Source organism: Halichoerus grypus, chromosome 14 (genome assembly GCF_964656455.1).
Source record: "Halichoerus grypus chromosome 14, mHalGry1.hap1.1, whole genome shotgun sequence".
NCBI classification, from domain to species: Eukaryota; Metazoa; Chordata; class Mammalia; order Carnivora; family Phocidae; genus Halichoerus; species Halichoerus grypus.
In genome coordinates, this window is record NC_135725.1 from 127,761 (window position 1) to 152,898 (window position 25,138).

Here is a 25,138-nt window from a genome sequence, read left to right on the forward strand (position 1 = left end):
ATAGTTTCTCTGACTTTCCTTGTTTTTGATGACCTTCACAATTTTCATGAGTCCTGGTTAGATATTTTGTAGAATGTCCCTCAGGTGGGATTCATCTAATGTTTTCCTCAATATTAGGGTGAGATTATGGGTTTGGGGGAGGAAGCCCACAAAAGTGAAGTGCCATTTTCATTACATCATCTCAAGGATACAAATCACTGTTGATGCTTGTCACCTTTCTTTATAAAGTTACTCTTTTCCCCCTCTTCCTATACTGTGCTCTTTGGAAGAGTATGTGCAGCCCACATTTGAAGAATGGGAAGTTATGCTTCACTTTCTTGAGTACAAAGTACCTATGTAAATTATTTGGAATTCCTCTGCATAGGAGATTTGTCTGTTCTCCCCCTTTTGTTTACTACATCATCATGTTAGTATAAACTTGGAAATATTTATTTTATAATTTGGTTATAATCCAATACTGCTTTGTTCATATTGTTCCAGCTTTAGCCATTGGGAGCTCTTTGACATATCCCCATGTTTTTGTCACTGTGTTAGGTTTTGTTTATTTGTTGTTTTTTGTTGTTGTTGTTTTAGCACTTACATTCTGGCACTACAAGATGCTCCAGGTTCCTCTTGTATATTTCCTGCCTTAGTCCTAGAATTAGCCATTTCTCCAAGGAGCCCTGGCTCCTTTTGTTGGAAAATTGTATTTGAAACCAAGACCTGGGTACCAGATACTTCAAGTGCTGTTGGGCTGCCACGGTGTCATTACTTTTAGGTTCTCAGGTGACAGGTCAAGGAAAATATGATGTGTGTATATTAGCCTGTGTATATACATATATCTATAAATATTTCTGTATGTGGTCGCCTGTATCATTGTAAAGCTAGAATGAGGTCATAATGATACCCAAATCTAATCTGTTAGCACATGGCTCATTCTATCTCTCCCCCCTTGTTTATTTATAACCTTCCACTGGGGCGGTGAAAAAAGTAACTCCCACCATTTGTCATCCGTTTACTTAATTGTTCAGTTCCAGGACACTGGTTTCAGAATTGTTATCTGTACCATTGTGGGGAACATATTTATCAATTAGAGTACAGTGCTTATGTGAGGTTTCTTTTGCCTTCAGTCTTGCAGACTAGTCATTCCTAATGTTATTTAGATCACTAACTTTCCCCCCATTCTCTTCAATGAAGTTGAGTCATGCATTCTTTTTTTTTTTTTTTTAAGATTCTATTTATTTATTTGACAGAGAGAGACACAGCGAGAGAGGGAACACAAGCAGGGGGAGTGGGAGAGGGAGAAGCAGTCTTCCCACCGAGCAGTGAGCCTGATGCGGGGCTTGATCCCAGGGCCCTGGGATCATGACCTGAGCCAAAGGCAGACGTTTAATGACTGAGCCACCCAGGCTCCCTGAGTCATGCATTCTTAATACAGTTAGCTCTTTGTCACATTCTGCAGTCCATGCTGAGATTCTCTGCCCTCTTAAACATTTTTTTTTTAATTAACATGTACTAAGGTTCACTCTGTGTTCCGAAAGTCTGTGGGTTTTGACAAATACATAGCGCCACTTACCATCTACCATTACAGTGTTATACATAAGTTTCACTACCTGAAAAAGTCCTTTGTGCTTCAACTGTTTAACCTTACCTCTTCCACCCCTAGCAACCACTGATCTGTTTACCACCTCTGTAGTTTTACCTGGAATCATACACCATATAGCCTTCCAGACTTGCTTCTTTTCACTTAGCAATGTGCATTTAAATTCTGCCATCCAGCAATTGCATTGTTTTAATTTGCATTTTTAAATGATATATGCTGAGCATCTTCTCATATAGTTATTTGCCCTGTCATTTTTGGTTAGGAGTCTGTTCAGAACCCCCCCCCCCAACCCTGTTTTATAATTAGGGGATTTATTAGCTCATTTAACAAGAAATCTGATGGAAAGACAGTTTCAGGATTGGTTCATTTAGCATGTAAGCAGTATAATCAAGGACCCAGGTCCTTTGTGTTTTCTGTGTATTGACTTGACAGCCACGCCAGACATTATTCCAGCCTTCACACACCATCAGCAAAGTCCAGAGGCAGCCAAGAGACAGTCAGCCTCTTTGTGTGTCTTTCTCTCATCTCTTTTTTTACCACTGCATTTTTTTATTGATATACTCACATAAAATTGACTGTATTCCAGTGTACAATTTTTAGTATATTCACAAGTTTATGCAGCCGTCACCACTGTCAGAACATTTTCGTCTCCCCAAAATGAAACCCAGTACCCATTAGGAGTCACTCTTCATTTTCCCCTGCTCTCAAGCCTTGGCGACCACTAAGCTGCTCCCTCCCTTTGGAATTGTGTAGTCTGGGCATTTCACTTAAATGGAATGATACTATATGTTGTTGCCTTTCCTCTTGGCTTTTCTCACTTAGCATTATGTTTTCAAAGTTCCTCCATGTTGTAGCATGAATTTATACTTTATTTCTTTTTACAGCTGAATAATACTGTATTGTATGGATATACCACTTTTTGTTTGTTTATTCAATCAGTTGGTAGACATTTGGGTTGTTTCCACACTTGGTTACTGTGAATAATGTTGTATGAACATTTGTTTACAGTTTCTGTATGAATGTATATTTTCAGTTGTCTTGGGTATTGGAGTACAATTGCTGATAATTATATGGTAACTGTTGAACATTTTGAGGAACTGCCAAACTATTTTCCACAGTGGTTGTACCGTTTTAAATTCCCAACAGTTCTGTATGAGGGCTCCAATTTAATTCCTCATCAATGCTTGTTATTATTTTTTTTTATTACACCCATTCTAGTGGTTCTGAAGTGGTACATCACTGTGGTGGTACATCACTGTGGTGGTACATCACTGTGGTTTTGATATTCATTTCCCTGGTGGCTAATGATGTTGAACGTCTTTTCATGTGTTTATTGATCACTTGTATATGTTCTTTCTTTTTAAGATTTTATTTATTTATTTGACACAGAGAGAGAGACAGCGAGAGAGGGAACACAAGCAGGGGGAGCGGGAGAGGGAGAAGCAGGCTCCTGGCTGAGCAGGGAGCCTGATGCGGGGCTCGATCCCAGGACCCTGGGACCATGACCTGAGCCGAAGGCAGACGCTTAACGACTGAGCCACCCAGGCGCCCCGCCCCTGTATATCTTCTTTCAAGCAATGTTTGTACAAGTCCTTTGCCCGTTTTTAAATTGGGTTACTTGTTATTTTATAAGTGAGTTGTAAGAGCTCTTGATTCAAGTCCCTTATCAGGTATGAGTTTTGCAAATAATTTCTTTGACTCTGTGGCTTGTCTTTTTGTTCTTTCAGCAGTGTTTTTCACGGAGTGTAAGTTTTTAATTTTAATGGAGTCCAACATATCAACTTTTTCTTACATGGATAGTGACATTAGTGCTGTATATACAAACTCATTGTGAAACTAAGGGACCTCCTTTTAGCTCTGTGATCTATTTTCAGTTCCTTTTTTTTTTTTTAATTGTGGTAAAATATATGTAACACAAAATTCACCAATTTAGGCATTTTTAAGTGTACAGTTCAGTGGCATTTAAGTACATTAACATTGTTGTGCAACCATTACCATTGTCCATCTCCAGAACTTTTCATCATTTGAAACTGAACTCTGTACCCATTAAAAAATAATTTATTGTTTCCCTTTCTCTCTATCGCTGGATGACCACCATTCTACTTTCTGTCTCTTTGAATCTCATATAACAGAATCATACAGTATCTGTCCTTGTATGACTGGCTTATTTGACTTAGCATGATGTCATCAATATTTAGCCATGTTGTAGCGCTTATCAGAATTTCCTTCCTTTTCATGGCTGAATAATAGTCCATTGTATGCACATACTATATTTTGTTTATAAATTTATCTGTCAGTGGACATTTGGATGGCTTCTACCTTTTGGCTACTATAAATAACGATGGTATCAACATGGGTGTACAAATATCTCCTTGAGATCCTGCTTTCAATTCTTTTGGATATGTACCCAGAAGTGGAATTACTGGATATTTGGTAATTCTATTTTTAATTTTTTAGGAACCCCCATGCTGTTTTTTCACATTGGCTATACCATTTTACAGTACCACCAACAGTGCACAAGGGTTCCAGTTTCTCTACATCCTTGACAACACTTGCTGTTTTCAGGTTTTTAAATATTTTTTCTTTTTAATCATAGCCATCCTAATGAGCACAAGGTACTATCCTTGTTGTTTAACTTTGCATTTTCCTAATGATAAGTGATGTGGAGCATCTTTTCATGTGTTTTTTTTGTCCTTTGCCCATTTTTTAATCAGTTTGGTTTTTTGGTCCTTGAATTGTAGGAGTTTTTTATATATATATAATCTGGGTAATCCTCATTGGATATATGATTTGCAAATATTTTCTTCCATTTTGTGGGTTGCCTTTTCACTCTGTTGATAATACCCCTTGATGCACAAAAGTTTTTCTTTTTGATTAATCAGATTATCTGTTTTTTTCTTTTGTTGCCTGTTCTTTTGGTGACATTGAGGAAAGCATTGTCAAATCCAATGTCAGGAAATTTTCCTCCTATGTTGTCTTCTAAGAGTTTGTAGTTTTAGCTTTTACATTTAGGGCTTTGATCCATTTTGAATTAATTTTTTGTACATGATGTGAGGTTAGGTCCAGCTTTATTATTTTGCATATTATGAATGTCCAGTGTTCCCAGCACCATGTGTTGAAGAGACTACTCTTTCTCCATTGAATGGTCTTAGCACTCTTGTTGCAAATTATTTGGCAAGTGTTTATTTCTGGACTCTCTATTATTATATTCCATTGGTTTATGCTAGTACCACACAGTTTTGATGAGCTTTGTAGTATGCTTTGAAAGCACGAAATGTGAGTACTGCAGTTTTGTTCTTTTTTAAGATTGTTTGGCTGTTATTTCAGGGTCCCTTGAGATCCCATATGAATTTTAGAATGGGTTTTTCTGTTTTTGCAAAGAATGTAATTGGGATTTTTGTAGGAATGACATTGAATCCATAGATCATTTAGGGCTATTCACATCTGGACAACATTAAGTTTCCTGATTCCTGAACATGGAATGTCTTTCTGTTTATTTTTGGTCTTCTTAATTCCTTTCAGCAATGTTTTGTAGTTCTCAGTGTTGAAGTATTTTGCCTGCCTGGTTCATTTTTCCTGAGAATTTATTCTTTTTGATGCTATTGTGAAAGGAATTGTTTTTGTAATTTCCTTTTTGGATTGTTCATTGTTAGGGTATAGAAATGCAACTGAGGGTGCCTGGGTGGCTCAGTCAGTTAAGTGGCTGCCTTAGGCTCAGGTCATAATGTCAGGGTCCTGGGATTGAGCCCTGGGTCAGGCTCCCTGCTCAGCAGGGAGCCTTCTGCCCCGCCCCTTCCTCGCTCATGCGGTCTGTCTCTCAAATAAATAAATAAAATCTTTTAAAAAATGCAACTGATACTTGCATGGTTTTTTTGTTTGTTTGTTTGTTTTGGTCCTGCAATTTTGCTGAATTCATTTATTAGCTCTAAAGTTTTTTTTGTAACCTTTAGGGTTTTGTATATGTAAGATGATGGCATCCCCAAGCAGAAATGATTTTACTTCTTCGTTTCCAGTTTGGATACTTTTTATTCTTATGTAATTATTGTGGCTAGAACTCCCAGTACTATGTTCTATAAAAGTGTTGAAAGCAGGCATCCTTTTCCTGTTCCTGATCTTAAAGGAAAAGTTTTTTCAGCCTTTCACTATTGACTGTGATGTTAGGTGTGGATTTTTCATATGTGCCATTTATCATATTGAGATAATTTCCTTCTATCCCTTTAAAGATTTTTTTTATCATGAAAGGCTGTTAAGTTTGTCAGATGCTTTTTCTGCATCAGTGGAGATGATCATGTGTTTTCCCCCCTTCATTTTAATGTGGTGTGTTCCATTGATTGATTTTCATATGTGAACTTTTCTTACATTCCAGGAATAAATGTCACTTGGCCATGGTATTAGAACCCTTTTAATAGGCTGCTGAATTTAATTTGCTAGTATCGTGTTAAAGATTTTTGTATCGTTAGCATAAGGGAAATTAATCTGCAGTTGTCTTTTCTTGTGGTATCTTTTTCTTTGGTACAGGTAAATACTTTCTTCATAGAATGTGTTAGGAAGTGTTCCCTCCTCTTCATTGAGAATGATTGATTTTAATTCTTCTTTAAATGTTTGGTAGAATTTACCATTGAAGCTGTGAGGGCCAGGGCTTTTCTTTGTTGGGAGGTTTTTGATCACTGATCCAATACCCTTACTAGTTGTAGGTATATTCAGATATTCTATTTCTTCATGATTCAGTCTTAGTAGATTGGGTGTTTCTAGATATTTGTCCAATTCATGTAGTTTATCCAATCCATTGTCCTACAGTTGCTCATAATACTCCTTTATAACCTCCCTTTCGTTTCCAATTCTAGTAATTTAAATCTTCCCTCTATATTTCGTAGTCAGTTTCACTAAAGATTTGTTAATTTTTTGATAGTTTGACGATTCTTTGTTGCTTTTCTGTTCAGTATTGCATTTATTTCTGCTCTAAGCCTTTATTATTTCTTTCATTTTTCTTGCTTTGCTTTAGATTTGCTTTTCTAGTTTCTTACAGTGAAAAGTTAGGTTATCGAAAGCAGATTTTTTTTTTTTATAATAAGGTATTTACAGCTAAAAACTTCCCTGTAAGCACTGCTTTAACAGCATTCAACAAGCTTTGATATGTTGTGTTTTCATTTTTGTTCATCTGAAAGTTTTGTGATCTTCCTTGTGATTTCTTATTTGACCTATGGTTATTTAGGTGTATGTTGTTTAATATCCACGTATTTTGTAAATTTTCCATATTTTTTATATTACTGATTTCTAGTTTCATTACATTGTGGTCAAGGGAACATAGTTTATACGATTTCAGTCCTTTTAATTTATTTAGACTTGTTTTATGATATTTCTGTGTACACATGAGAAGAATATACTGCTGTAGTTGGAGTGTTCAGGTAAATGTTTGTTAGGTCTAGTTAGTGTAGTGTTACTAAAATCTTTCCTTCCTTGTTGATCTTCTAATTGTTCTATTCATTACTAGAAGTGGGTATGGAAGTCTCCAACTATTATTATTGAATTGTCTATTTGTACCTTTTATTTTTAAAGGGTATTACAGTTCTGAATAGCCAGAGTGATGTTAAACCTCTAGTCACTTCTCTTTGGGAGAGAATTATGGTCAGCTTAGTTAACAGGACTGGGTCTAGAAGTTGTTTTCCCTTTCAGGCAATACAATGTTAATTCCTCAAATTAGAAAAAAAAAAATTCAGTGCTTCAATATTTCCTATGATGCATAGTATACAGACAGTCTTTTAAACAGAATGCTGGGGACCATGTCTTTTATTCACCTACAGGCTAACTTCAGTATGCTAGGAAAATCATCAGTTTGCACCCTGGAGCGAGGGCCTTCTGGCTCCATTTTAGAGCGGTTTCCCTTTATTGATTTTCACGGCTATATGTGGACTGTGGGATGAGATTGGAGAACTACAAAAGGGATCTCAAGAAAGTTTTGAGTTTAAACTTAATCATGAGGGCAAAGGGAGGGCGGTTGTATCACTTAATGATTGCTACATAAGAAACTACCCCCAAATTTAGTGTTTTTAAAACAGCAACCATTTATGACAATTCTTTGGGCTAGGGTCAGCTTGGGGTTCTTCACTGGGTTTGTTTGGAGTTACCCATGCTTCCATAGTCATCTGCAGGCTTGATGGAGTTGGGTGATCTAAAACAGCCTTGTTCCTCTGTCAGGCAGCTGGTAATGGCTGTTCACTGGTTGGCCCAGGTGGCCTGAATAGGGAGGACTTAATATGCTTGTGCCAAGAAGGCATTTGCATGTGGTCTTGAGGACCTCTGGAGGCCTAGGTTCAGAAGTCCATGTTGTCACTTCACCTGACATCTCTTGGTTTGAGTCAAGTTGTTAAGCCTGCCCAGATCCAGGGAAGTGGAGAAATAGACTCTACCTTTGGATGGCATAGGCAGCACATATTGCAAAAAGATTATGTACACAGGAATGAGATTCAGAATTTGTAGCTCAGTTTTTGCAGTCTTCTGCAGGTGTCATATGATAACATAGGTATTTTAGAATGATCACTCTGAGTATGGTATCAAGAAAGATTTGAAGAAGGAAGGGAAGAGAAGTCAAGTTAGAGTTAAGAGGCCATTGCAGTCCTCTGTAGGAGAGATGGTCGTATGAGTGAATAAAGACATCACCACATACTTATCATCTAAACATCTCAAGCTGTTCCATACTGATTTATAAAGGGGCAAATGGAGAGAGGAGACGTTGAACTGATCCAGAAAGGCTGCACTAGATCAGGCTTAACTGGAAATAATTGGTTAGGTTGTGTTAAAGTTTTTCTGATTAGCTCAGATAATTTAAGGGAGAAACTTGTGATCCTTTTTTTTCATCAGCATCCTGGCCACCAAGAGCTTAGGAAGAATTGGAAGGAAGGCAGATTTATTTTTGTCACCTTTTTTTTTTTTTTTTTTTTAAGATTTTTATTTATTTAACGGAGAGAGAGAGAGCACAAGCAGGCAGAGTGGCAGACAGAGGGAGAGGGAGAAGCAGGCTCTTCGCCGAGCAGGGAGCCCGATGCAGGGCTCGATCCCAGACCCTGGGATCATGACCTGAGCCGAAGGCAGCCACTTAACCGACTGAGCCACCCAGGCGCCCCTATTTTTGTCACCTTCTTATATCCAGTTGCCCACACTAAGTTCCCACTGTACCAAGGCCTGCCTGCCTGTCATAGTACATTTCTCTCATGTATCACTGGTACTGGCTAGGAATAGTTGATAGTTCAATTAAAGTAATTTATGTAGAGGTGAGAATAAGAAAGTGTTTGCATTTTAGAAGAGATGTTTGTTAAACAACTTCTAATTGATACATCTAAGCATATAATATATAAACAAAATGTAGGTTGTCTGGTTTTTTTTCGCAAGGTGTTAAAATAGCATAATGTCCTAAAATATATCACACAGATTAAAGTGTGTATCTGTTTTTATGTTTAATCAGCATTGCCGCTACATGGATCTCTATCCCAGTGGTCTCCATAAATAGAACTTTATTGCCTACAAAAGCACCAAACCATGGAAACTGCAAATGAGAAATAAGAGTTACCTTCTTATGCTTCCTATGCGCTGTTCTCAGAGTTTTTTGAGATTCTTGTATGCATGATGCTTAATAAATAAAATGATTCAAGAGCAATATTGGGCTGTTTATTGACATGCTCACACAGTGTTCAGAAGCAATTGTTTTGTAGTGTGGAGTTGGTGACTATCAGAATTTTTACCCAAATAACTAGAAATTATTAGTAAGTGCATATAGGCTACTTTACTTTTTTAAAATTCATTTTTGCCACTGCTTCTAGTTTTTTTCTGTAGATTTTAAAACAGATTCCAAACATGCTGTCAGTTCACAAACAAATGCATTAGTGTGTATCTCTAAGAGATAAGGATCTTTAAAAAACACACCTTCAATACCATTATGTTACAAAGAGTATAATTCTTTTTTTTTTTTTTTAAAGATTTTATTTATTTATTTGACAGAGAGAGACAGTGAGAGCAGGAACACAAGCAGGGGGAGTGGGAGAGGGAGAAGCGGGCTTCCTGCCGAGCAGGGAGCCCGATGTGGGACTCGATCCCAGGACCCTGGGATCATGACCTGAGCCGAAGGCAGACGCTTAACGACTGAGCCACCCAGGCGCCCCAAAGAGTATAATTCTTTAGTATCATCTAATATCCAGTTCATTTTCAAATATCCATGATTGTCTCAGAATTGTCTTTTTTCCAGATAGTTTGAGTCAAACCCCAAAGTCCCAGAATATTGCTTTTGGTTAATATTTCTTAAATTTCTTTTAATCTATATACTAACATAGTTCTCCCTCCTTTTTCTTTTTTTCTTTGACCATACCATTTCCTTGTTGAAGAAACTGGGCCATCTGCTTCAAAAATTTTTCTACATTTTGGGTTTTGCTGTTTAAAAGATCAGAGAAAAGATGTTAGTCTCTGAAGAAGAGATCCTTCTTCCATCTCATAAATTTTGTAGAGTGCTTACTACTATAGTGGGGTGAGAGAAGGGCTATTTGGATACATCATTGAACAAAGACAAAAATCCTTTCCTTCATAGCATTTAAATTACCATTCCATGGGCAGTAGACAAAAATGAATCCTAAAGTTTGTTGGAAATCCTCTAGAAAACAATAAGAGCATAACAAAAGGGGATAGGGAGGTGTGGGACCTCCTTGGACTAGTGGGATGTGGGGCTGACTGCCCTGGAAGTCTAAGAGGGTGGAGCAGAGGAGTTGCCGGGATCTGATTTACATTTAAACGGGGGCACTGTGGCTGCAGTGCAGTGGGTGAAGGAGCAAGGGTGGAAAGCTACTCTGTAACCTGGGCAAGAGGTGGTAGAGGATTAGATGGAGGGCAGTGTGGGGAGAGCCAAGGGTGATGGCAAAGTTTCTGTCTCTAGCAGCTAGAACGACTTAACGCAGAAGGTCTCAGAAGGCTTAATCACAGGCAGAGGCTGAATAGTTGCTGCCATTTCCATTCACTATTCTGTTGGTAAAGGACTATTGAAAACTATTCCTTTTTGGAAGATTATGTTAAAGGCCTTTTGGTTTGGAGGGGGTGAGTTGTTAGATGCTTAATTTTTTTTTTTAACTTTGTAAAATGCTTTCTGTTTTTGCAAATGTCTTATTTAATGGCATTTAAAGGTACTTTTCATTGGACATGGCAAAAATTTAGAAATTCACGAGTTTGTATTTTTAATAACGTTTGTTCTTGGCTCTTTGAAAATTTTCAAAACTACAAAAAAAAGTTAAAAGTAAAATTATATTCCCTTCATCTAAATTCAGCAGTTGGCATTTATTAACATTTGCTTTAGGAAGTACGTATGTACCTTTTCGGTTTTTTTGTTGTTGTTGTTTTGCCAAACCGTTTGACGGTAAGTTGCAGACATCAAGAATACCCAAATGATTAATATAAAGTCCATATTCATATTTTATCCTTTTGTTCCCTTTTCCTCCAGGATCCCCCATTTTGTTGTGTGACTCTCGCCTCCTTTAATATGTATGAGTCTCCTGACCTTTACTTTCATCTTTTATGACATTGACATTTTTAAGGAGACCACGCCTGTTATCTTGTAGAATGTCCCACAATCTGGATTTGTCTGATTATTTCCTTACGATTAAATTCCAGTGAAATGTAGATTTACTTCTACCTTTTAAAGACTTAAAAATATAAGCATAAGAATAGTGAGGGCTTTACAGAGTCTTTTGCAAGCATCACTTTCAGTTACTACCAAATGGTAGCAAGGTGCCTAATCTTGTAATAAGCGTTGTCATAGAATCAACATTAAGTTGAAGGGAATTTTAGATTTATCTCCAGAAGTCATAAACTGCAGGCAACTGGCAGAATAGATACAGTCTTAAAATGTAACAAACAGAAAGTTGGATTTTGACCCCCTGGTATGGACTGTGTTTTCCTTATTGTTCGTCCTCCCCCATCATTTAAATCATCTGTGCTGCTCCTGAAGCTTTTGAACAAGTGACCCACATGCCCACCTCTCTCTTTACATAGCTAGAGAAACCAGGCTTAGAAAGGCCAAGTTTCTGAGGGACACATAATTAGTAAGAGACAGAATAGTCAGGTCTTGGAACCTCAGTCTCTTAAAGACCCAGTTGATTCTCAACCAAAGCTCAGTTATTTGCAGTCATGGGACAAGTGAAAAAGTTTATAACTTTGCCACCTTCTGTGATTAGGCAAGGAATCAGGGATGCCACAGAATGAAGTTTTATCGTATATAATACAGGTAGGTCCTAAGCTTACTTCATACAGTCTTTATTTTGTGTGTTAGATACCATTTTAGCAAAATTGATTTCTTTTATCTGTCTACTATTTTTCATAATAACTTTCTTCCTTTTTTAGCTACAAGGCTTTGGCAGACCAAGTGTATATCATGCTGCTATTGTCATCTTCCTAGAATTCTTTGCGTGGGGCTTGTTGACAACTCCAATGTTAACTGTAAGTATTGCTGAACAGGTCCTTATTTATGAAAGCAAAACAGAGGTTCTTAAGCATATATCCCCAGGGCCAAATGTTTAGGTATGTGTTTGAGAGAATCTCTTGACAGCGATTTAAGACTGCTTATTCCACTGTGTTGTTTCCACTGTGGAGACTAAGAACTACCTGCAACAAAACACCTGGGCTGCACGTTAAATATTCTTGGGTAGCAAGGCACTCCCACTGAGCCAGAATCTTAGAAGTGCTGTGAGTGAACTGTAGGTATTTAGGAAGACCGTGAAGATGCACAAGGAGAAATTATTGCAAAGCTTTGTTGAACTTTGTAACTTACTTTGTATGGATGTAATGGCCTTTGACTAAGAACATAGGAAATAGATTGGTAAGTACCTTGTAACAGTGATCATTGTATTTGGTAGCTAACTTACTATAGCCACTTCTTTGCAGAGGCTGTACTGAATTTCTTAGCAAGAACCTGGATATTTGATATGTGTTGTGGTTAGAGGGAAGGGAAATGCTTAAGAAAGGTTTGGCATGTAGATTTTGGGTGCTTAATTACTTTTTTATTTATTTTATTTTTTTAGACGATTTTATTTGGGAAAGTGCACATGCACGTGTGTGCACGAGCAGGGGGAGGAACAGAGAGAGCGAGAGAATCCCAAGTGGACTGAGGACAGAGTCTGACACAGGGCTCAATTTCAGGACCCTGAGATCATGACCTGAGCCAAAATCAAGAGTCAGACACTTAACTTGACTGAGCCACCCAGGTGCACCCCAATCACTAACAATTCTAATAAAAATATTTTAAAATTGAAGAAAAAGGTATTTTTAAATTGGCCTTACATTTCAGTTGTCTTAAAAATCATTGCTGGTTAACTCTTCCCAATCACCATTTGCCTTACAAGAGAATCCCTTTGGATACAGATAAACTCTGGTCACAAATTAGCTTTAGAAAATAGGCAACTTTAAAGGGTGGCTGTTAGCCTTACATAAGACTTTGCTATTTTTAATTCTTCTGGTGCATTTAAAATAAAATTTGATTTAATTAAAATGACAGCTTGGATGGAGCAGTCAACTTAAAAGGTTGCCTGTGTTTTTAAACCTCTATTTTATTCTTTCTCATTATACTACGTTTTCCTTCCTGAGGCTTTGCTACAGAAGGTAATTGGTTATTAGTTAATGGGGGTAAGTGGTCCCCGTTTTAAGTTTCATGAGCCTGCTGTGTTCACCACTGTTTGGGCTGCCTATGACACAGTTGGTGCTCAGTAGATATTTTCTCTGAATAATAAGTATATGAATTATAGGCACACGTGTGTGTCCTTGAGGGATTGTTTCTTTGAGACCTATATTCAGTATGAATATAGACACACCAGGCTACTCATTGTAAGGAACTATGTTACTTAATTTTTGGTCTAGGCTCTCTGACTCTGGTCCATGTCCATGTCCCCCCCAACCCCCATGTGTTAAGTGTTTTAAATAGTTTAAATAGTATTTTTCTAAGGCAACCAGAAATCTGCTGTAGTGGTTCAGCAGGTTTCTCAATATAGAGTTAATCCTATAATCATGCTCTAGTAAGAATTCAAAGTGAAGAATACTTTAATATTTTTGAGGCCTTGTTAGAAATTCTGAAACCACCTTCCAGACAGTTAAAATCTTTGGGGACCTTTTTGGCCCTAGACCAGGTTGCCAGATCTCTTTTAATTTTAATTAATTAGTTAATTAATTTTAATATGCATGCAAAGACTGATGTGCCTTTTTTCTTACTGCCCAATGCAGATAATTTTCCTAGGGGTTCTTTGTCCTTGTTAGACCCTGGAATGCAGCCTTAGAAGCCAGCTAAAATGCTGCTTTATTTTCTCTTTGCAGTTTCTGAGCAGTTGTGCTGCTTTCAGAGATTTGGTTAAAATAAACATGTGAGGAGTACAGGGTTGCTAGCATCACTCTGACACACTATACTGTCATAGAAAAAGTGTTGCTGAGTCAGTAGATGGGTTCATTCTCTTTTTTCTGAGCTCTTGGTGTTGCTAAATTAAGCTAAATGTCCTTTAGTGTCCTATCTCCCTTAGCCTTTACATCACAGTTTGCTACCTCTGTTTTTGTTCTGATGTGGCAGGGCTGGTTCCTTTCACCTTTTTTATGGGGGGCAGGAGGGGGAGATTTTCTCTGGCATATCCCCTCTACTTTCTGCCTTTTCTGGTTGTACAGAAAACTGATAATGTTAGGTTGTTTGATAAGGAAGGGACAAAATTAGGGTTTGTTTATTACAGCAGGAGTTCGTTTATCCTCTTCCTTTATCTTGGGGTTTACTGTTGTCAGATAACTAGTTCTTGGCATCCTACATCTATCACCCACTATGGTGTAACTATTAGGATGATGGTTCATGTGTGGGGTTTTTTTTCCGTGCTATAACTAGTGGACAGCATTCTGTCCTGTTTCCATCAGGTGAGAAAAACAGTCTGAAGTAAGGATTTGGAGATACAGAACAGTACCTACATATTAGTATTTTGTCCAATCAGACTGTCTGCATCCTAGCACTCATTAGAAGTGCTCTGTTTGAAGTAGTACAGAATTGGAGACTTTCCAGGATGGCGGAGAAGTAGGAGACCTTAGTTTTGTCAGGTCCCAGGAATTCAGCTAGATTGCTATCAGATCATTCTGAACACCTGTAAACTCATCCAGAGATCTAAGAAAAGAATTGCTATAATTCTACAAATAGAAAAGTGACCACGTTCTGCAAGAATGACAAGACAGAAAAACTCACCTCAAAAAAGAACAAGAGAGGGTACTGACAGCCAGAGACCTAATCAATATGGATATAAGTAAGATGTCAGAACTAGAGTTTAGAATAACGATTATAAAGATACTAGCTGGGCTTGAAAAAAGCATAGAAGACACTAGAGAATCCCTTTCTGGAGAAGTAAAAGAACTAAAATCTAAGGCAAAATAAAAAGAGCTATTAATGAGATGCAATAAAAAATGGAGGCTCTAATTGCTGGGATAAATGAGGCAGATAGATGCCATTCCCATTGGAAATATGGACTTGGCCCTGCTTATAGTCATTCCCACCCCATTGCTGCTTTTCTAACTAGGTCTTAGTTTGCATTTCAGGGCCTTGGGGCTGTTACTTACACAGCCAGGGTGCCAAGACTGGTGGCAAGTTCCCAGTCAGTCCCTGAACGCTTGGTGCTTAGCTGGCTAGGGTATTCATGGTGATGGGTAAAGATTTAATTTTCTGTTACGCTGGTACATGAAACAATTTGTGTTTTGACCTTGTGTCTAGTGATTTTGCTGAATTCACTTATTAATACTAAGTGTTTATCTGCAGATTTTTACATACATGTTCATATATTTTGTGAGTGACAGTTTTTAAATCCTTCCAGTCCTTTTTCTTTTTCTTTTTCTTACTGCATTGCTGTGACATCCAGTACAGTGTTGAATAGAAGCGATCATAGTAGGCATCCTTATCTCATAGATGATATCTGTTGGAAAGTGATCTAAAATTTAAAATTCACCACTAAGTATGTTATTTGCTATAGATATGTTTTTGTAGATACTCTGTCAGAGAAAGGAAGTTCCCCTCTATTCCTGTTTTGCTTACAGTTAATTAGGTGTTAAATTTTATCAAATGAATTTTCTGCATATAACCAGATAACAACTAGATTTTTCCTTTATTTGAGTAATGTTGTCAGTTATATTGATTTTTTTAATTAAAAGATTTTATTTGAGAGAGAGAAATTACAAGAAAGGGGGTGTAGAGGGAGAAGTAGACTCCCCGCTGAGCAGGGAGCCTGACGCAAAACTGGATTCCAGGACTCTGGGATCATGACCTGAGCCGAAAGCAGACGTGTAACCGACCGAGCCACCCAGGTGCCCAGCTATACTGATTTTTGAATATTAGGCCACTCTTGCATAAATCCCACTCACTTAGTTTTGTTATATATTTATAACTAGAAGCTTGTACTTTTCATCCCCTTCACCCATTTCACCCACCGTCCCCTGCCTCTGGCAACCACCAGTCTGTTCTCTGTATCTGTGAGCTTGTTTATTTTGTTTTGTTTTGTTTGCTTCCACATATAAATGAGATAATATGATATTAGTCTTTTTCTGTTTGACTTATTTCTCTTAGTGAAATGCCCTCTGGGTCCATTAATGTTGTCTCAAGTGGCAGAATTTCCTTCCTTTTTAATGGCTGAATAATATTCCCGTGTGTGTGTGTGTGTGTGTGTGTGTGTGTGTGTGTGACAGTTTCTTTTATTTTTATTTTTAATTGAAGTACAGTATGATATATTAGTTTCAGGTGTACAACATTGTGATTTGACAGTTCTGTACATTACAGAATGCTCACTGTGATAGTTACCATCTGTCACCATACAGAATTATTACAGTCTTAATGACTATATTCCCTATGGTCATAGACTGTTGCATGTATATTATCTTAATTTCTAAACATTTGGGGACTTTTCTAGATTGTATTATCAGAGATCATATTATGAATTATTTCAGTTCTTCAAAATTTGTCAAAGCTTGTTTTGTATACTTGCATATGGTTAATTCTGATAAATTTTCCATATGATCTGAAAAGAACAAGTATTCCCCTGGAGTAGTGTTCTCTATGTGGTAAGTATGTTAAATTTGTTAATTATGTTTGATGTCTTTTATATATTCACTGATGTCTTTTGTCTGCCTGTTCTGGCATCCTTCAAGAGAGATGTATTTCTCTTCCACTTTTTACATTATTGTTGTGCAGCTAAATTCTGTATTTTTTTTAAACACTACAGTACATTGTAATATTTTATACAGTCAGTATTTACCCTGATACTTATCCATTCTGATGTTCTTACTTTTTCTGTATTTCTGTGCTTTCTCCTATAATCAGTTCTTGAAGACTTTTTTTTTACTTGTTTTGCTTTGGTGCAGGTCCCTGTGCAGCACATTGTTTTTAATGTGCATAGCATTTTTTGGAATGTCTTGGAGGACACTTACTTATTTTAAAACTTTCTTCTGTTTCCTACCATAATTTGGTTATTTGGCAGTGAGGCAGATTACCTTTTCCTATTTGTGTTCTTTTTGTGCCTTTCAGTGATTTTCAGATTTGTTACTGAATTTTATACATGCTTATATTTACAAATGAGGGGGTAGATCAGAGATTGTGAAAACAAATTTTTCTGGGGCTAGGCAAGTAATGTAAATGTCAGAAGTGGGGTAGGAATGTTGTAGTTGGAATACATGCTCCTTCAGCTGCAGCAGCCGCTGTCTGCTTACTCAGCTAATCAGTGATGTGGCAATGGAAGCCCCATGTTTTGAAATCTTCTGACTTCCTGTAACATGCTAGAAAATCATATGGAGTATGATTTTTCCTAAAATTTACACACTGACAATTATCACACTTTGAAAAACACAAATACAAGTCAGAAAGAATATCAGCTTGCCAATTTGCCGCCTGTGCCCTATACACCTCTGGTAGTTGGAGTGCTGCCCAGGTGGAAAGGCCTGTTCCTCAGAATTGAATGCACACATTGCTTGTAGGAGCTCTTGATTTATGTCAGTGTGGTTGTTCAGAGATCCCTCTGTAATGATGAAGTAGTTTATTGTGTGATTGTAGGGCTTTATGCTACTCTTGGCAAACATAAGGAACCTGGGGCATTATCATTTTTTAATCCTACCCATTTGGTTCTGCAGGTATCCCATTTAGTAATCTCAGTTCAGAGAACTGTGCTGTTTGATTCTTATGTTGGGCACAGATACGGAGGTCAGCAGCCTTGAGAGCAAGATACCAGGAGCTCATTTTATAACCTTTTAAAAACCTCTTCAACTGTGGATGTTTTTCCTCCTCCTCCAGTTCTGAATCTTGTTTTTTTTGTTTTAGTTTTTTTCCTGGACTCTGGGAAATTTACGTTTTCAAAGATCTTTTTTTTTTCCCCTACCTTCACATGTTATTGTTGCTTCAACTCTTTCAGGGTTTCCCGTCTGCTGTGTATGATCCAGAAGTCCTTCACTATTCTTAGCTTCTCAGGAATACTGTAAATTTAGTTTCCTATCAGTGGAATTTTAGGCAGAAGTACAGAAATACAGCTGTGTGTGTGTGTGTAATGTGTAAGCATATATACATACATATGCGGTTATTAGCTTCATTGTACTAGAAGTCAGTTCAACTCTCTAAACTTTCAGTTATTAGGAAATACTATTATAGGGGTGCCTGGGTGGCTTAGTCGGTTAAGCGTCTGCCTTCAGCTCAGGTCATGATCCCGGGGTCCTGGGATTGAGCCCCACATCAGGCTCCTTGCTCAGTGGGAAGTTTGCTTCTCCCTCTGCTGCTTCCCCTGTTTGTGCTCTCTCTCTCTCTCTCTCTCTCTCTGCGAAATAAATAAATAAATAAATAAATAAATATCTTTTTTAAAAAAAGGAAATACCATTATATTTAATGCTTATAATAGTTCTGAAGAATAAAGGCAATATCTTCCTTAAGTTTTATTTTATATAGGAAGATGTTAAAAATGAAAGCTTTGATTTTTATCAGAAATGTTTAATAAACTTTTTATCGTTAGGTTAAATTATATACTGTATTTAATTTTTTTTTTAATTTATCATAAAATGGGTAGAATATTGCTGTTTTCTTTACAGCTGCTTTATTTTATGAATACTTGGCTTTTTTTTTATTGACTTTTTTGTTTTACTTATTTATCCAATAAGATTTAACTGCTTTCTTCTCCACCCCCACCCCCCATTAGGAAAATGTAGAAGAATTTTGAAAAGCACAGATTGAAAATTCTTAGAGGAACTTCCTGCATCATGGCACTGTTGCCCAGAAATGGTCCCTCACATAGCCAGGCATCCCATTAGATCTCTTCAGTTTAATGTACAGCCCAATAAATGCATACTCCATCGTTTATACATGCTGATGGTTTTGTCAGATTTAAGTGGTTGTCTCCTGTTTCTGGATTGCATCACCTGCACAAGTGAATGCATGTTTGGGTCGTTTTGAGGGTAGAGTTGTTTTAGGGGAGGTCAGAGGACAGAGCCGGAGACAGTGGAGGATCGGCACCGGTGCCCCTTTGACAGCAAGCAGGCAGCCCTGGAGTTGGTGTAGTATTCACGGCACTTCTCCACCTTCTCTTTCACCCTGGCAGAAACTGTGAGGAAGCCTCTACTCAAGGGGAGTCCGAGAAATGTCTGTATGCTCTCAGCCTCAGTTTGACAGAATATATAAGGGGAGAACAGAGGGTTGTGAGACAGTAGATACCCACACCCAGTGGCACACACAGGATTAGAGAAACATTTTTTAAAATACACTGACTTTCTTGTGTTTTGCTGTTTCACCATATTTTTGTGATGCATGTAACAAATGAAACTGTTAAGGAGTTCGGATAGTGATTTGCATTCCATTTTCTTTAAAGAAAATTTTTATATCTCTGTATCCTATGAAGTATGTTATTTTTGAGATTTTTCTGAGAACTCTAAAGATTTTTAACTTGTGATATTTGCTGTCTTTTATCTACTTTCCTATTTTTCCAGTATAAATAGGTAGAGTTGCAATGCACCTAGCTGAGATGACAAACCTTTTCTAAATCTTAGGAATAATCTTGTTAAGGGAAAGGTTGGAAATAATTTCTGTGAATGCATTTTACTTTCATAGCATTCCATGCAAACTTACTGAAGTCTAATGTCAATATCTTCACCCTCATCCAGGACAGCAGTGTCAGCACGAATGAGGTGAAGGAATGTAAACACTTTCTTCAGTTACCTCGTTTATTCTAATGTCATTAAGTCTTTTAATTCCACACAATTAAAAAAAACCTACAGGACACATCATTTTGTTGGGTGCATCAGTGTTCATTTATATTCACCATTTTCTTTGCTGTTTACTTCATGTTGCATCTCACATCTTAGTCTAGATTATTTTCCTTCTTCTGGAAGTACATTTTTTTATATCTCATTAGGTGGAGTCCATAAGTTAGTAGACTCACTACTGTAAGTTTTTGCTAGGTTAAAAATTGTGCTGAAAGCACATTTTAACCAGGTATAGAATTGTAGGTTGGCATTTGTCTTCCTTTCCTTGTTATGTTGATGATAGGATAGCATGCTTCTTGTCTGGGCTCCATTGTTACTCTTACGAAGACATCTTAACTGCTGCTCATTTGAAGCCAGTCTGTATTTCTCTTGCTGCTTTTAAGTTTTTGTTTGTTTGGTTTGGTTTGGTTTGGTTTTCTGATTGTGAGTTTGGATTTCTTTTTATATTGCTTAAAATTTATTATGCTGCTTTAATATCTGCCCTGATGTCTGTCATTGGTTCTAGTACATTCTCAGCCATTGGCTCCTGAAATGTTGTGTTTGCCTCATTCTCATTACAAGACAAGTTTAACTGAAGTTGTGTCATATTTTCTTATAGGATCCTCTGTGTCTTTTACTTTCTCTTTTATTTTTTGTCTTTTTGTCTCTCTATGCTGCATTCTGGATAGTTTCTATTGACCTACTTTTGGGTTCAGTAATTCTCAGCCATGTCTAATCTTGTCAAACATCTCCACTGAGTGAGTTCCTAACTTAAGTCAATACATTTTTTCTGTTTGGGAATTTCTTTTCTTTTTAAAATCTGTGGACTTTCCTACAGCTTCTAGTTCAAAAATTTCAAGCTTATTTTCTATATCTTGGAACATAGTAAGCATATTTTTTAAAAATTTTATTTATTTGAGAGAAGAGAGCATGCACGTACCAGTGGGGGGAAGGGGCACAGAGAGAGAGGGTCAAGCAGACTCCCTGCTGAATGAGGAGCCTGACACAGGGCTTGATCCCAGGACCCCAAGATCATGACCTGAGCCAAAGTCAGATGCTTAACCAACTGAGCTGCCTAGTGCCCCAAGCATACTCTTTTTTACATTATTTCTGTTAAGTAATTCCAGAATGTGAAGTTGTTCAGAGTCTGTTTCTATTATATACATATTCTTTGTTGCTGTTTCTTGCTTATGGTGTCATATTTCATTTTGTATCTGTGATTACCTTTGATTATGTCCTGGTCATTATATTTGAAAAAAAATATATGTATGGTTGATTTGAAACCTAGATGATGCCTTTTCAGGATTGATTTTAGATTTTTTCTGTTAGATATCCAGAGGTGCTACCAGTCTGGAATCACTATGATCCAAATTGAAGGCTTGAGGTTTCCTGGACTACCTAGGTCACATGAAGCTGGGCTGCAGGTTCATACTTGAGCTTATATAACCTTTTGTGGCACCTGCTTAAAATTGTTGGTGGTGAAGGGTGTAGCCCATTAACAGTTTGTGTTTGCTGCAAATGCTTTTGTAAGAAAAGCACCTGAGTGCCCCTGTGTATGTTCTTGCCTTATTTAGATTTCTGCCTCATTATTTTTTACCTTTTCATACTTTAAGGATATTTTCCATATATCGCTGATACTTAAAATGTTTTCATTCCAGGGTTCATCTTATTTACGTAACCTAACATTAACAGAAGCAAAATCTTTCTCTTTAATTTGTTTTTGAATTTCTCTTGATGTTTGCTTTTTGTAGGTTCTACATGAAACATTCCCTCAACACACATTCCTCATGAATGGTCTCATTCAAGGTGTAAAGGTAAGAACAGTTTTTGTGTGGTTCACAAGGAACCAAAGGCAGGAATCCTTTAGTAGTTTAAGTCTGGAAGTTTAAGTGGGAAGTAGGGAAATAATCACTGTTTGTTCTGGAGACCTAAATCTAAACTTCTACCTGGATTATTAATGTCAAAATGAAACACAACCCAAGCCCATAAGGCATAGAATGGTTTACTGGTAAAAGCAGTACTTCATTTTTATTAACATGTATATAGCAGTTTATAAAGAGTTTAATTATGTGAGGCTTTTAATTGCCTTGCCTATCATATTCTTGTCTGCTTTTGAGATTGACTTTGATATTGAGGAAGAAGGCAGCATCAAGATTTCGTCAGCTATATAGTCGTCTTGTCAAAGCTTGTTTGTGTTCTAGTCACAGCTAAGTTCTCGACCATGTAATTAATTAGCCTAATTCATTGTTTAAATTTTAATGTGATATTTATCAGAAAAGCTTATGAAAGATTAAAATAGAATGTTATGTTCCAGTCCCACTTCACAGTATAGTTAGTCTATGGGAATAGTGTCCTATGTGTCCCTCCCAGCTTAGATGGTATTGATCTGTGAGCTGAGGAGCACACAAAATTATACCATAGTAATTTGCTGAATTTACAGCTGGGAGCAGCATTATTTGTAATGAATGCTATTTATTCTTTTTCCTAGTTTCAAAAAGAATTTGAGAATGCTTACAATAATGGCATTTTATTTTTTATTTTTTTAAAGATTTATTTATTTTAGAGAGCAAGCATGAGCGGGGGAGGGGCAGAGGAAGAGGGGGAGAGAGAGAGAGAATCTCCAGGAGACTTCCCACTGAGCCTGATGTGGGCTCGATCTCACCACCCTGAGATCATGACCTGAGCAAAATCAAGTCGGACACTCAACTGACTGAGCCACCCAGGTGCCCCTAAAATGGCATTTTAAATAAAGGTTGAAGCAAGAAGTTTTTAGTACTCATTGAGAAGAGGAATATTATCAAGAATCTGGCATGTGGTCATTTAAGCACCTGTTTGTGATCAGCATAGATAAAAAGAAAAAATGAGAGAAAGCATTGATAAAAATATAACATAAATTTATCCTTATAGTAGATTCTTGGGGAAGTTACTCCATAGACCTTTTTATCTTATGGACTAGCTAATAAAATGTGTTTTAGTCTGGTTCTGCAAAATAAAACGAGCTAGATCTGTACTCTGAAGCCGAGCAGTGTGCTACACTTTGACCTAGAGACACCTACAATATTATTCTAAAAAAATGTAAAACACAAGGTATTTGGATTGATTCAGGGGCTTGGACAGTGGCTTATTCCACTTCAGTATATACAAACTTCAGCTCATTGAGCTTTAATAAGGACTTCTGTCCTGTAGTGATAGGTTATTATGTCAGGGGTAGGGATAAAATGACAGCACCTACAGCAAAGTGTAGCCCTATTAAGATAGCTTAATGTGAGTGTGAGCACAGTGAAGTGAATGTGGCTTCAAATTGGGATCAAGCCCCGTGTTGGTCTCCACACTCAGTGAAGAGTCTGCTTGAGATTCTCTCTCCTTCTCACCCTCCCCTTGCGCTCGCTCGCTCTCTCAAATAAAAAAACAAAATCTTGGGGTGCCTGGGTGGCTCAGTCGTTAAGTGTCTGCCTTCGGCTCAGGTCATGATCTCAGGGTCCTGGGATCGAGCCCCGCATCGGGCTCCCTGCTCGGTGGGAAGCCTGCTTCTCCCTCTCCCACTCCCCCTGCTTGTGTTCCCTCTCTCGCTGTGCCTCTCTTTGTCAAATAAATAAAATCGTAAAAAAAAAAAATCTTTAAAAATAAATAAATAAAAGATCTTTCTAACCAGGGTGATTATTACAGATTAAATGAACTAATATATGTAAACCTATTAGCACAATATCTTCCTGTGCTGACTAAAATGTTACAAGGAGAAATATGTAAAAAACAAAAACTATTAGAAGGAAATCTTGGTGACCATTTTCTTACCAGTTTGGGAAAAGATTTTCTTTTCTTAGAAAAAGAATTTATAAAGGAAAAGATTGAGGCATTTACATCAGTATTTTAACTTTGGTAAGTCAAAACCACCATCATAAAAATTAAGACAAATGACAAAAAGTTATTTGCAGCATGTGAAATAGAAGGAGGAATACATAAAAGTGCTCTCAAAGTAAAATGTTATGAGAATGATTGATATCCCAGAGGGGAAGGAAGGACATAAGCTAGCAGTTTACAAAAGGTGTCAGTGTAGAAATAGGTTTATCACTAGTAAGCAATGAATCCCAAATGAAATGAGATTATATTTTCTTTTTTTTTTTTTTTAAGATTTTATTTATTTATTTGACAGAGAGTGAGAGAGAGAGAGAGACAGAGGGCGAGCACAAGCAGGGGAAACAGCAGGTAGGGGAGAAGCAGGCTCCCCGCTGAACAAGGAGCCCGATGTGGGGCTCAGTCCCAGAACCATGGGATCATGACCTGAGCCAAAGGCAGCTGCTTAACTGATTGAGCCACCCTGGTGCCCCGAGATTATATTTTCACATAGACATTGGTAGAAAAGTTTAAACTGACAATAACTAGTTCATTTTGTGGTAAATTGGGTCCCCGTACATGGTTGATGGAGGATAAATTGGTATAGCTTTCCTGGAAGGCAGTGTTTAAAGAACCTCAAAATAGGGGCACTTGGGTGGCTCAGTTGTGAGGCGTCTGCCTTCAGCTCAGGTCATGGTCCCAGGGTCCTGGAATCTAGCCCCACGTTGGGCTTCTTGCTCAGCGTGGGGGGAGCCTGCTGCTCCCTCTCCCACTCCCCCTGCTTGTGTTCCCTCTCTTGCTGTCTCTCTCTGTCAAATAAATAAAAATCTTAAAAAAAAAAAAAAAAAAGAACCTCAAAATATTCACTTACTTTAACAAAGCAATTCCATTTCTAGAAAATTGTTCTAATCAAATAGTTATTCAGAGATTCAGGTAAAGGGCTGTTTGTAATAGTAAACATGGAAGCAATTAAAATGCCTTAAAATTAGAAGAAGTACTTTGTGGCACAGCCATATGATGTAACACGGGTACATGAAGAACACATTTTTGAAGAATACTACATAATGTGTGAGCCAAAAAGGTTGTAAAACTAGAGTATGGCTTTGGTTTTTGTTTTTACCAAAATACGTATGTATAAGCAGGGGGAAACGTGATTAAAACAGAGTCACCTGAAGCGTGAAAGCATATGGATTTATGGATGATTCGCAGTTTTCTTCTTTACGTTCGTTCTTTGTAGATTTTCCACAGTTCCTTGTACTTTGTAAGTTTACTGTTGTAATGCATGGGTGAGAAAGTTCATATTTGGGGTGAGCACCCATAAAAGATACAAGAGGAAACAAATCTGTGAATTCTCCAGTTTCAGGTTTTTTCCTCTGGCAGCTTTATTCAGATGAAATTCACACACCATGCAAGTCACCCAGTAAAAGTGTACATTCCATGGGGTTAGCGTGTTTACAGACTTGTACAGCCATCAGCACAGATCTACTTTCTGCT

General features: G+C 37.5%; 1 protein-coding gene across 2 annotated transcripts in view; it reads left to right on the forward strand.

Annotated features, from left to right (window-relative positions):
* The window catches only part of SLC71A2 (solute carrier family 71 member 2), a 69,873-nt gene that overhangs the window by 13,856 nt on the left and 30,879 nt on the right, over positions 1-25,138 (forward strand). For both annotated transcript variants that reach the window (XM_036073951.2, XM_078062231.1), the window contains exons 2-3: positions 11,954-12,049; positions 21,565-21,627. In XM_036073951.2, the coding sequence (XP_035929844.1) occupies positions 11,954-12,049; positions 21,565-21,627 (159 nt within the window). The remainder of the gene's footprint in view (positions 1-11,953; positions 12,050-21,564; positions 21,628-25,138) is intronic.